Source organism: Vigna umbellata, chromosome 1 (assembly GCF_029865625.1).
Source record: "Vigna umbellata cultivar VRB3 chromosome 1, Vumbellata_1.0, whole genome shotgun sequence".
In the NCBI taxonomy this organism is placed as follows: domain Eukaryota; kingdom Viridiplantae; phylum Streptophyta; class Magnoliopsida; order Fabales; family Fabaceae; genus Vigna; species Vigna umbellata.
This window is the reverse complement of record NC_142165.1, coordinates 73663033-73677358: the sequence shown is the minus strand read 5'-3', so window position 1 is coordinate 73677358 and position 14326 is coordinate 73663033. Positions and strand designations below refer to the sequence as shown.

Below are 14326 nucleotides of genomic sequence, written 5' to 3'. Positions count from 1 at the left end.
AAAAATACACTAAAATAAAAAAAATCAAGTCAAAACTAATCAATAATCACACACAAATAGAATAGTTAAACCACGAGTCCCCGACAACGACGCCAAAATCTTGTTAACACTTCGGCAAGTGCACCGAATCGTATCAAGTAATAATAAATGGTAAGACCAAGTATCGTTTCCCTAAAGACTCACGACCTAGACATTCATGTGGTTTCTTGATTAATTAAGACTTGTAAACAAAATCATTGTGTTTATATTGCGAAAAATAAATATGAATGCAAGTGTTGATCAATTGACTTGAAAGATGCAAATGTGATTGATATAAAATATGGAATGATTATGTTGTTGGGGTTTCCGATTTATCCTATCCACTTTCATGTATCTATGAATTCATCTTTTTCATTAATGTTAATGCCACTTTCTAATTTACCTTAAACCCGATGACTCGGTGAAGAAAGCCTACTCTTAATTACTAGTTCATAATGTCTTGTATCCCTAACATTTAATTATGCATTACATTTGCACAAAAGCTTAAAGGCAACCAACCCTCTTATCCCTATGTCCAGGTAATATTGCTTTTGGGAGAATTTCCCTAGTTCTAGATTTTCTCATATGTGTCCATAGTGACAAAATCAATGATCATGCAATTGAATAAGTTAAGCAAAGCATGCATAAAGTGTAGAGGAAAAACCCTAACAATTAATGAAGTAAAGCATTTATAATAAGAATCAATTCAATACATGAGAGTTTCAAAGGATTACGTCGTTTCCCCAACAACAATGGAGGTTTAGTTCACCATAGATATGATGAAACTAGACAAAAATATGGAAAATAATGAAAGATAAAACCCTAAAAGTTGAAGATCGAAGCTTCCACATCCAAAATCCGCCTCCGAGGGGTGAAAGGAGTGTGTTTTCACCTCTTTCTGTCAAAAGATCTGAACCCTAGGTCGTCCAAAACCTTAAATAGTTCATAAAAATATCAACAAAATGGCCCAAGCCCACGTCGTCAGCGCTCAGCGCCCCAAAAGGGCGCTCAGCAGTAGCTGCATCACTCAGATGACCCTCAGCGGTGGCGCCCAAGCGTGAAACAATGCTTTCAAAACCAAACTAGCACTCAGCGGTGGTGCCCAGGCGTGAAACCGTGGTTGCATTACCTGAGTGGCGCTCACTAGTGGCGCCCAAGCGTGAAACAGTGCTTTCACCTCCAGACTAGCGCTTAGCGCCCCAAACTAACGCTCAGCGCTATCTACGATTCTTTTATGTGCCACTTTTCCATTCTTTCCTGACTTCAGCTCCTTACTACTTCAACTTCTTCATCCAATTCATCTTAATTCCAGTCAAAACAAGGAAAACAAGCATAAAACTCATTCAACTCTCTTATTCTCACAACTTAAGCAAAAACATGATTTCAAGCTAGTTTCTAAGTCATAAAGGGTGTTTTTAATATCAAAATTAAGTATAAAAATAACGGTTTTTCAACCGTTATCACAACTCCTTTAGGAATTTAACATACTTGGGAATTTGCTTGATGACATCTAGTAGATGTATGTTCACCTCCACTTTCTTGAAGGTCTCCAAGATCTCTTTATTCACCTCTTACACTTTTTGCTTTGAATCACCTTGGGGAATGGAAAAGGGACAGGACATTGTTGCAAGTTAGAAGATGTATTGGTGTTGGTGAAGAAGATCCATATGAAGAAGAAAAAGATCCACCTGCCTTAAATTTCCTACTTGGACTTGCCTGATCCTCTTTTCTCTAAGATGTAGCAAGGTCATCCTCTTTATTAGGCTGAGGTGCAGGTGTATGTGCAGGAGGTGTCATTGTACGTATATGAATTTTCTTCCTAGTTCTCAGGATGATGGCACTGACATTCTTTGGATTCTGCACAGTCTGAGATGGTAATTTGTTAAAGTTTTGAGACTATGTCTGATTCAACTGTGTAGCCATATGTTTGAATGGAAGCTTTGGTCTCCTGTTGGAATTGCATATTCTGAATTGTCATCTACCACACTAACTCCTCCAAAGTAGGCTCAGAAGAAGTGGAAGGTTGAGGAGCTGTTTGGGCAAGTATATCTTGCTGCTGCTGTTGCCTCTGGTATTGTTGGATTAGTGGAGGCACATAAGGTCTACTCGGCCCTGCGGCATTTTGATTCTGGAAAGGTGGTGGTGGTTGTTGCTGCTGTGCAACATTAGACCATCTCAAATTTGGGTGATTCCTCTACCTTGGGTTGTATCTGTTGCTGGACAAGTCATAATTTTGATGTTGCTACTACTACTTTTGAGGCTGCCTGTTGCTGTAGATGTTTGCAGCATAGGTTTGAGGAGCATCTAGGCCAACATGTTGCTGCAAAGATGGACAAGTATCTGTATAATGATCACTAGAAGAAGGGTAGATGCCACATAAACGTGCAACAGATGCAAATGCAAGTCTTTGATTGCTAGCCTACTAGGTTACCAAACTCACAAGAGCGTCGAACTTGCTCTCCAGCTTCTTTTATGGAGATGAAGAATGAATAGCCACATCATGAACTCCTCTAACAATAGTAACATCATTTCTCGCACTGAATTGTTGAGAGTTAGAAGCCATCTTCTCAATCAAATGTTTGACTTCAGTCATGTCACCAAGAGCTTCACCACTGGATTGTTGAGAGTTAGAAGTCATGTCACCAAGAGCTCCACCACTGGCAACGTCAATCATACTCCTCTCCATGTTGTTCAGACCTTCATAGAAGTATTGAAGAAGGAGTTGCTCCAAAATCTGGTGGTGTGGACAAATTGCACATAGCTTCTTAAATATCTCCCAGTATTCATAAAAGCTTTCTCCACCAGCTACCTAATCTCATAAATATCTTTCCTTATGGTCGTGGTTCTTGATGCTGGGAAGAATTTCTCCAAGAATAATCTCTTAAAATCATCCTAGCAGGTGATGGATATAGGTGCAAGGTAATACAACCAATCAATTGTCATACCTTTTAGGGAATGAGGGAACGCCTTTAAGAAGATGTGATCTTTAAGGACATCTAGAGGCTTCATTGTTGAACAAACTACGTGGAACTCCTTCATATGTTTATGTGAGCATTCACTTGCAAGACCATGAAACTTTGACAACAAATGAATCAATCTAGTTTTGAGAACATATAGAACGTCATCATCAAGATACTGGATGCACAAGCTTTCATATGTCAAATCAGGTGTAGCCATCTCCCTAAGAGTCCTCTCACAAGGTGGAGGTTGAGCCATATTGTTCTCGGTATGAAAAGCAACAGAGTTAGAATCAGATTCAAATGCAGATGCAGTATGCACAAAATAAGGAGCAATAGACACAGACGGAGAATGCTCAGAATTATTCAAGCTAATGGTATCTAAAGGCACATACTCTAAAGATAAATTTCTAGAATGCCTAACTAATCTATAAAAGGTCCTATCAATTTCAGGATCAAAGGATGATAGTGGTCCAGGATTGCCCTAGTCATGCACCAAGTCAATGCAAATTAGCAAAAGTTAACACATGCAAACATACGGGGGTACAACTACAAGTATATGCAAACCAAATAAGCTGAAATTTTGTGAGCAATACCCTAAAATCATGAAATGATAGCACACAATTTTTCAAAGCAAAATTCAAAGGATAACTCTTTTGACCAATTAAAGAAATTTTGGAAAACTAGGAAAATAAAACTTGAAAATTAAAAAAGAAATAGAAAATGACATAGCGGTCTAGGATCACTTTAGAATTTTTTTCTACAGAAAATTCGTATATGATATGTCCAATTCTGATAAAAGGATCAAAAGTTATCGTAGTTTGAAGTTTTGACAAATCATGTTTTCAGAAAAAATTGTAACTCGAAACTGGGACTACCACAAGTTATTCTGTGATTTTTCAAAAAAAAAATATGAATCAAAATAAGTGGAAAAAAAATTCAAAAAAAACAACACCTTTAGCTATCAAAACAAAAATAGCCAATTAAATAGGAAAATCGACTACTATTCATGGCACTATTCATGGTGGTTTTGAAGATGGTTTTCAATGTTTTTTAGTGGTTTGGACACCAAACGTGCCAAATAGCTCCAATTCACCTAATTTTGACACCAAACAACCACAAAAGAAAAAAACGGCGAACGACAACAAACCCTCTACCTAAATGGTTTGGACAAAATGGGTGTTCCTCGCCGCAACACTACTTGCCTCTTGCCCGATCCTGTTTGGTTCTCCCACCTGACTGTTCTACCTCGTAGGGGTAGGAGTAAGCGATATCGATTGTTGGGCATACTACTCCCTCCGTCCGGCAAAACATTAAGATCTTAAAACTGTTATCTCAGCATCATGTCTTCTTTACATATCCTACATTTGTCGCTGCATTTCTCGAATTAACTCCATCAGATCCAATTGTTCTCCCATGTTCCTTGTGGTTACCAATTGTTCTATCTATGGGGTTGAGAATTTACCTCCTTGTTTAGTGTCTTATACTCCTAAGCCTTGATCACTAAATAGCCTGTAAATGCTCTTGAGTCGTTCGGTCTGCTTAAGAAGTACCTACAAGAAATACTCTGATGTTCAAGTCAATAATTTTATTCAATGATTATGTAATAAAACTGGGTTATGAAAAGTATGTATTACCTCAAGTCAAACCTATATTTATAAACCTCGTGATGGACCTCTAGGTCTACCCCATTAATCGTCAACTAATTACCTTTATTATTCTTATTAATTACCAATAAATGAATTACCTATTAATTACTGTCTCTAATCGGTCAATTGCTTGATTGATATATGATCGTCCGATCCATTGACTAACTCGATCGTCATACAGTACAGTAAAATATTATAAAATTATAAACACGTATATTTTATTAATTATTATAATTTATTATTGTAAATGCATTTATTTTAAAGTAGTTTTATAATTATAAACACACATTTTAATAATGTAAACACATATATTTTAAATTATTGTATTAAATTTTTAAATTGTAAACGCATAATTTGAAAATCAAAAGCATATTTATAAATAACAAACATTTAATGAAATTTCATTTGAAAATTAAACGTGGATTAAAAGAAGTACATGAAATTAAAAAAATTAATAACATTTAATGAATTTTCATTTAAAATTAAATGCGGATTAAAAGAAGTTAATGAAATTAAAAAATTTAATAACATTTAACGTAATTTAATTTAAAAATTAAATGCGGATTAAAAAAATTAATAACATTTAATGAATTTTCAATTAAAAATTAAATGCGGATTAAAAGAAGTTCATGAAAGTAAAAAATTTAATAACATTTAATGTAATTTAATTTAAAAATTAAATGTGGATTAAAAGAAGTACATGAAATTAAAAAAATTAATAACATTTAATGAAATTTAATTTAAAAATTAAATGCGGAAATTAAAAATTTTAATAACATTTAGTGAAATTTATTTTAAAATTAAATGCGGATTAAAAGAAGTACCTGAACTTAAAAAATTTAATGACATTTAATGAAATTTATTTAAAAATTAAATGCGTATTAAAAGAAGTACATGAAATTAAAATATTTAATAACATTTAATGAAATTTCATTTGGAAATTAAATGTGGATTAAAAGAAGTACATGAAATTAAAAGACAATGAAATGAAACGAATATATATTCAGTTAAGTTTAAATATTTTTACGTCATATTAGTTGACTTGTGTATTTTTATCAAATTTAAGTGAGAGTTTGAATTTTATATTAAGTGAAAATGAAAAAGTTAGAATAATGTATAATAATATATATATATATATATATATATATATTTATTTATTTATTTATTTATTTATTTATTTGTGTTAAGGTTTTTTTTGTCTTAATTTTATTTGGTTCATGTTTTATTGTTTTTGAATTTTTTTTAAAAAAATCTCTTTTGGAAGACTCAATAGTAATGTTAAAATTGATAATTTGTTTTGGTGACTAATTTGGAATTTTGAATTAATTTTAGTTGAATGTTAATTTTTTTTATTTGTTTTTAGAGTTTAACATAAATTTTTTTAAATTTGAATTATAAAAAAATTGTAATTTTTTTGGATTAATTTTTTTTTAACTAAGTGAGCTAGTGACCCGTTTAACCCACCAACTCGTGATGAACTAGGCTGGGTTGAGCTGGATGACCTGTTTTGAGAGGACTAAATACAATTATAGATAATCAATAAGGTACTTGTGGTTAGAAATGTTTTCTCTTGATATTATAGTAGCAAATTTTAATATTAGTATTTAAGTTGTATGTTTATATTGTTTCACATGTTTTTTATTTTAATGTCACTTAAGAAACGTGACATGTCAACATTTTTTAACATAATTAGGTTAAAAAGACTATATTATTTATATTTTTAAGGTTAAAAAGATTATATCTATTCATTTCTTAAGTTTGAAAACTAAAAGTATATAAAATTTTGTGCCGAAATTTAATGTCAAAATTAAATAACTAAAAACATATTTAACTCTAATAAAAATGATTATATTGTCTTTTTTTGTCAACAATTATTTTCTAATTTTATCCTTAAATAAAAGTTTTTTTAATTAAAGTAATTAATTTTATCATTTAAATGAATGTTTCTTTATATTTTATTAATTATTTTTTCAACTGTTTTTTAACTTAACATTTTTTAATTAAAAGGTTACATACGAAATAAATTAAAACAATTTATGATAAAATTATTAAAATCATTAAAATTATTTATATTTAATTTTATAATTATGATAATAACAATAATAATAATTTTATTTGTTTTTATCATCACCAAAAGAAATAAATATACGTGCATGTGTTTTCATCAATAATAATAATAACTATGATAATTAAAATAATTATAATTATAATATTAATATTAATAATTTTGAATAAATATGATTTCTTCGATCATTTTAGTACATTTCAATTTTAATTTTTGTATTTTATTGGGTTAATTTTATTTTACTAATTAGTGATGTGTGAAATAATATAGATTCAAATAAAGAAAAGGAGAAAATATTCAAAATTTTTTATTAAAAGAAAGTGGTTGTTAACTTATATATTATAATTTACCATATATTAATAAATTAAATTGATATTTTAACTTTTTACTTACTCAAAAGTATTTTCAAATTTTTAACTGGTACATTTATTAAAATTCATTCAAATAATATTTTGACAGTAAAGTTTATCGTCATACTTTTGAAAATTAAAAATGCATAACAAATTTTACATTTGACATGCTTTCTATTTAAATAAATTAAATTTATATAACTTTTTTCTAAATTAATAATTTTGTACGTGATACACTTAATATACATAATGTAGAAATACTTGTTTTACATTTTTCTATTACATCTATATTTATTAATTCATAAATATAGATATTATAACCAAGCTTTCCTTTTTCAGAATTATTAATGAAGGGATTGGACCTTCCAAAATGGAGATGATGAGAAACGACAGCGTTTGAACGAGGAAGGGTGCCACACGTCACTGGCCTAGATGGGGCCACGTCCAGTCTAATTCTTACCCAGAAAACGACAAAACAGAGAAGAAGAAGAAGCTTTGGAAGATATTATTTATAGGGAACGATGATAGAACTGAACAGAAGAAAATATAGATATTTTGGGTTCTGCTGTTGTGTACGTTATTAAAACCAATCCATTTCTTTCTCTCTCTTTTCTATTCGCTCAAATGGCTGTCAACCTTGGAAACCTGGCGCTGTTACTGGACCTGGCTTCGCCGCGGGGCGCGATTCTAGAGAGGAAGACTCGTCCCGTTGGATCCGACATCGTTTTGAGCTCGGCACCCTCCAAGAGGGACTCCCCCCCCTCCTGCTGCTATGCGCCCGAGGGAGACGCGCGGAATCGCCTGGTGATGGTGCGTGGAAAGTCCAACTCGGAGAAGAACGGCGTGGAGTTTGACAGCGACGAGGAGGAGGAGGAGGAAGGTGGGATGGAGGACTGGGAGACGGAAATGCGGCGGAGAGTGAGGGAGTTCGAGGCGAGGAGGGAGCTGGAGACGAAGGCGGAGGAGTTACAGAGCAGCGTTGATGAAGGCAGGGAAGAAACTGAGGAGGAGAAAAGGATGAGAGTCAGAAAAGAACTCGAAAAGGTTTTTTTTTTTTTTTAATAATTCATACAACAACTTAGATTTGATTCTCGGTACTGAATTTTTTATATATGAGACCTAAATACCTAATTTATGCTGACCAAATTAAAATAGTATATTGGTTAATTTTAATTAATATGTCATAAATCTAAGAAGCTGTATGTTTATCGTGTTTAAGAAAATAATGCCCTTATTTGTTTTTTATTATGCATGACATGAATTATTTTCAAAGTCAATAAATTTAGTTCGCATGCAACGTCTAATTGGTTGTATTAAGTTTGGTAACTTGTGTTAATTTTTAGTACAATCTTTCATTGTGCATATTACTAATTGAAGCTCAAGTCTAGAAGACTAACATAAAAAATGGGTAATGAATTAGGTCCATGTTTTGTTCTTTTAGCTCTGGGTAACAATTTTTGTATGTAGTCTATATGTTGAATTAGGACTTTTTTCATAATTTGTTGTTTTATTGATTTGGTGGATCAATCAGGTGGCTAAGGAACAGGCAGAAAGGAGGGCCACTGCACAGCTGATGTTTGATTTGGGCCAGAAGGCTTATGGAAAGGGCTCCTATGGACGTGCCATTGAGTTTCTTGAAGCTGCACTCACTATCATACCAAGACCTACATTATTTGGTGGTGAGGTTGGTTCTTTCTTGCCTCACCTAAATAAGAATTTCTGTCTGATTGTTTTAAGTGGAGGTAAAAGTAATTATAAAAAGTTGTGTTTTTCAGATTCAAATATGGCTGGCTATGGCCTATGAGGCCCATAACCGCCATAAAGATTGCATTGCTCTATACCGGCAATTAGAAAATACACACCCGAGTATCAGCATCCGACGCCAAGCCGCAGAGCTTCGGTATATTTTGCAAGCGCCAAAGCTCAAGATATCCCAGGAGGAGATGGTGACTATACCCTTGATTGGCTCTAGTTATGACAGGTGACTTCGTTGTTCATTTGCAAACTAGTCTCATTCAAGTCTTTGTTTATTATTAACCAACTTTACGTCAGGTATGATAATGCTGTTGTTGTTTGTGTTACTTACCAATTTTAACTGACTGAGCATTATTCTCATTAAATTGGATTCTTCTATAACTTGTGCTGAATAGATATCGATCTTTTCTGGTAAGGTTTGAATGTTTTGGATTATCAATAATTCATTTTCAACAATGAAGATATTATTATCTGTTATTTGAATGCTGCTCATCCTTGTTCATCAATCTAACTTTTGAATGCCCTTAATAAGAAGGCAAACGTGTTGAAAGAGTATTTATGTTTGAACTAATTATTATGTTATTATCACTACTCATTTACTTTATCTATGTTGGGTAAAATTAAATGCGTTTTGTTGTATTTAATAGTGTTGGTAAAATCAATTGTTTTAGGAGATTGCAAAGGTTAGGAGTGCTTCTAGTAATGATTAAGGTATTAATATTATTGAGAAGATATAACACCAATAAGACTTGAGTCCAACCATATAAGGGATTAATATCATTCACAACTCAAAACCTTAAGAGAATGAGTTAATGAGTCTTTACCCTTATATGATGCTTCATTTTCTCATTTCTTTCTAATATGTGACTTAGACTCACATTTGGATTTTCAACAATATTCATTCTTCATAAACTCACCAGAGTCAGATGTGTAGTGTGAAACACTATATGGTTCATTATTTAAATAGAATTGATTTTTTCCAAAAGTCGATGTCTGATCACTTGAATTTAGGAATTCAAGTAAAAGATTATGTAGAGAATGCTGATGCATGCAATCCCAAATATAAATATGACGGTTTTGCAATTGATGCCTTTTCCTGTTATCATTGTCAATATGGAACAAATGTTGCGATGCTATATTCAAATTAGATGAATGTGCATTGTTGTGCTGTTGAATTGGATTAGCTTGACTCAAATATTGCTGGAAATGACTTTCAATGTTTTGTATTGCAAGTCCTGACACATTCCTTAGTTAGTTTCTTTTATCTAGATAAGCACTCGTTTCAGAAAATTCAAACCTCCCCCTTCGAAGAAACTTCATATGTGAATCATAAGTCCGATTAAGTCTTTTCCTACCCAACATTAATATTCACTTTTCCCTTATTTCATGTTTATGTTCTCCAATTATGACACTTTGTAGAGTTGTCCTTTGGTATTCATTAATGACTGACATTTTCTATTATTGTTTACAATAATTTCTTGTGATTGAAGTCTCCCAAAACCTTTTACATTTGTAGTTACTACTCTTTCATTGTCTATCTTCCATAATGCGTATTTCCATAAATTGCTTAGATTCAAAATCTTAAGTGGCTTTTGAAAATACAGTTTATCCAAACAACTATATATGAGAGTGTTATTATTAGCCGTCATAACTTTATATCCCAAGGGTTTGAAGCATTTTTGACACAGCTACAAGACATTGCAAGTTGCTATCTAGAACCAAAACTTTCAAACCCAATACTGGATAATAGTATTTTCTTGAATCAACTGATTGGAACATATTTGAGTCCATTTTAGAGAATATAACAAAGAAAGTATATTTCAATTAGTTGTAACAAATTGCCACTAAACTATGCTAAACTTGATAATTCTGGTTAGATACTCAAATCTTATGCTTAAGCAAAAGAGCTAATGTAGGGATCTTATAAAAAAGGTTATAAAAAAGGCTTAGGGTTTGTAGTTTTACACTTACATTTAGTACCTGCTTCCATAATAATTAACTTGAGAGATAGGAACCCAATAAAATTTAAGTGATCTTAATGAATTTAACCCAATGCATGAAGGTGTTGGCTAGCTTGATGGTTGATCATTCCTTATCTCTCAAGTTAAAAATTATGAAAACATATATTAAATGTAAGTGCAAAGATGCAAATCCTAAGCCTTCTTGATAAGATAAGATCCGCCATATCGATTCTTTGCTTGAGCATAAGATTTGAGTACTTAGCAAAAATTATCAAGTTTAGTAGAGTTTAGTCGTAGTTTGTTATAACTAATTGAGATATACTTCCTATGTTATATTCTGTAAAATGAACTCAAACATGTTCCAATCAGTTGATTCGAAAAAATACTATTATCTAGTATTGAGTTTGAAAGTTTTGGTTCTAGATAACAAATTGCAATGCCTTGTAGCTATGTCAAAAATGCTTAAAACCCTTAGGATATATTATTATAACTGCTAATAATGACACTTTCATACAATTGTTTGGATCTAAACTGTATTTTCAAAAGCCACTTAAGATTTCGAATCTAAGCCATTTGTGAAAATACGCATCATGGAGGATAGACGATGAAAGAGTAGTAACTACAAATGTAGAGGGCTTTGGGAGACTTCGGTCAAGGAAATTATTGTAAACATTAATTGGAATGTCAGTCATTATTGAATATTGAAGGACAAACTCTTCAAAGTGTCATAATAGGAGAACATAAACATGAAATAAGGGAAAAATAAATCATTAATGTGGGGTAGGAAAAGACTTAGTTAGACTTATGATTTACATATGAAGTTCTTCGAAGGTGGAGGTGTTGAATTTTCCAAAACTAGTGCTTGTCTATATCAAAGAAACTAGTTTAGGAATGTGTGAGACTTGCAATACAAAACATTGAAAGTCTTTTCTAGCAATATTTGAGTCAAGCTAGTCCAATTCAACAACACAACAATGCACATTCATCTAATTTGAATATGACATTGCAACATCTGTTCCAAACTGACAATGATGTCAGAAAAATGCGTCAATTGCAAAACCGTCATATTCATATTTGTGATTGCATACATCAGTATTCTCTATGTAATCTTTTACTTGAATTTCTGAATTCAAATGATCAGATATCGACTTTTAGGGAAAAATCATTTCTATTTACAAAATAAACTGTATGGTGTTTCACGCTACACATCTTACTCTCTTGTGAATTTATGAACAATGAAAATACTATTGTTGACAAAGTTTTCGGTGAGGATACATGCATGTAAAGTGAAATGAATATTTCTTCATTATCATCCAATGACATGTGTCACTAATTTCCACCACAACTTCTCGTTTCTTTTCTACTATCATATTGAAAAGAACATGGCATTTCTGAGGCCAAAGTAGATGAAATTCTTTATCCTCCAAATGGAACTCAGAAGTTTAAAGATGATGATTTAAATACCTGCTTATCAATGTATAATAATCCTGAGAACTGCTTGAGTATAGAAGAACAAGACTTACAAAATAACAAATAAAAAACTAAGTATGTTTAAGCATTCTCACAAATATTATACACTACCAGTTTCTTGAATAAATCCACCAAAAAATATGCTTTGTAACTCTACTAAAGCACCAACAAGTGGGACATCGATTTATCTTATTCTAGTTATCTAATATTTTAATCACAGTTTACTAACCAAGTTATGTGTCTCAAATTAAAATCCACCAAATGAAGGCAGAGGAAGCAAGAGGATCTTAATTAATTCTTAGTGGACTAAGGCAACAATAACTTTAACATTAATCACATTATATAAACAACATCACTAGCTAACCAAATTTGAATAAGCTACACAAGATGAATATCAAATCGAGTATCATATTAGCTTGGAATAATGCACATTCTGCTCGGTGATGTCATGTGTAGATTGTTGACAAACAAGTCTTTCTAGATAAAATACTCTTTGTTTTATAACATGTTTTTTACATTCAACAGTATAAGAACTATTTATAAGCCTTTTGTCTTGACCCTTCAACTGCATGCTTTAAATTTTAACTACTACCAAAATCATAATTAATGAACTCTATTACATGCCTTAATCATTACTAGAAACACTCCTAACCTTGTAATCTCTTAAAACACTTGATTCTACCAACACTATTAAATGCAACTACCCACATTTTGTATTATAAACCCAATTGATTTGGATTTTCTCCTTTTCTGGCTGCCTGTATAACGTTTATACCTTGTGTGATGCTTTCCTTAACGTGTTTATAATTATTTTCTTGTGTGTTTTACTGGTTTTATGGTGACTACTGTTGTTAGTGGTCTAACATACAAGTGATTTTTTAGTATTTCTATGCGTATCCTAAAGAGAAGATTAATTAGGTACTCCCTGATGGTGAACATTTAACAAATCGTCAAACAATATCAATGGTGCTATTGTTTAATAATTAACTCAGTAAGAATCAGTGATAAAGCTGGATTTTTTGGTAAAGCACACGGTAACTGAATTTTGTCACTGATAGATCAATAATGCAATCTGGATGCGCAATTCTTTCTCTTGATTTTCCATTTTCTTTTTCAATTTTTTCTGCTCTCTTTTAGTCTTAAAGGTTTAGGGTAACATGTAGGGCTGAATTAGCTGCAACTTGCTCAAGTTGTATCATCCTTTTCTATTCCTTATGGTTTTTTAAATGCTTGAGTTTTCTAGTGAAAGGAACTCCCACTCATTAGTACTGAGAAGCCTTATAACTGCATATTCATTTTTCTTTTGTTATACTGTAATTGCATATTCAAAATTCTGGTTTATATCCTTCTTGCTACTTTTGTGATACAAAAAGTATGAATTATGATGTAATGGTAGCTATGCGGCAACATGGAGTGATAAGCACAAGGACAAGGATCGAAGAATGAGTGGATCAGTGACGAATCAGCTTCCATCATCCAAGGATTACCTTGCGGACTTTCTTGTATGGAAACCTCCCGTTGGGTTAGGGAAAAGTCGAGCATTCTGGGTTGGTTTAACGATATGGTTGGGATTGGTTGGAACCGCCCTTTTTATTCAAAGATAAAGTACACTTATATATAAAGTTCTCCAAGTGATGTATACATTCTAATTTGTTGCTATAGCTTTTCTTTTTTATATAATGTGAAGTCCATGTTGTAATATTAGAGAATGTATGGAATAGATTTGTAAAATTATTGTATGTATAAAATAGATAAATATGCTATTTTGTTATATTTCCCTGGTGTGGTGTTCTTATGATGAAATTACAAGGATGGTCAGTAGTTCTACTAATGAAGAAAGCAGGTGTTTAGCAGAACTTCTCACTCTCTGCTTATGCCCTTTTTATTGTCTGCTATACGAAATGGTTAGTAAGCAGGTCTGTTGGAATTGGGAATGCAAGGTCTTATGATTCGTTATTTATTGGTATTGTTATAAGTATTTCATCTCTAATATGGATAAGGATGTTTTGCAGTGCTTTGTAACAGCAACTTTTTGGTGTAGACCAATTCTTAGGCATCATCAGTTTTATCTACAATCAGTGATTTCTGTCTTTGTGGCTTT

The 14326-nt window shown here is 32.2% G+C and overlaps 1 protein-coding gene and 2 pseudogenes across 1 annotated transcript; 2 read left to right on the top strand and 1 right to left on the bottom strand.

Annotated features, from left to right (window-relative positions):
• The first annotated feature begins 7585 nt into the window (after positions 1 to 7585).
• On the top strand, positions 7586 to 13998 carry LOC124847549 (Tetratricopeptide repeat (TPR)-like superfamily protein). Its single transcript, XM_047325063.2, has 4 exons — positions 7586 to 8083; positions 8571 to 8723; positions 8815 to 9020; positions 13622 to 13998. The coding sequence occupies exons 1-4, from the start codon at positions 7664 to 7666 to the stop codon at positions 13827 to 13829; spliced, it is 987 nt and encodes a 328-aa protein (XP_047181019.1). The 5' UTR covers positions 7586 to 7663; the 3' UTR covers positions 13830 to 13998.
• Positions 9683 to 10585, bottom strand: LOC148206263 (uncharacterized; annotated as a pseudogene).
• LOC148206262 (uncharacterized) lies at positions 11100 to 12292 on the top strand (annotated as a pseudogene).
• Positions 13999 to 14326: the final 328 nt, after the last annotated feature.

Coding starts and splice junctions, on each gene's coding strand:
- LOC124847549 (XM_047325063.2), top strand. CDS start 7,664: ATGGCTGTCAACCTTGGAAACCTGGCGCTGTTACTGGACCTGGCTTCG. Junction 8,084..8,570: donor TCAGAAAAGAACTCGAAAAG/GTTTTTTTTTTT, acceptor TGGATCAATCAG/GTGGCTAAGGAACAGGCAGA. Junction 8,724..8,814: donor CTACATTATTTGGTGGTGAG/GTTGGTTCTTTC, acceptor TGTGTTTTTCAG/ATTCAAATATGGCTGGCTAT.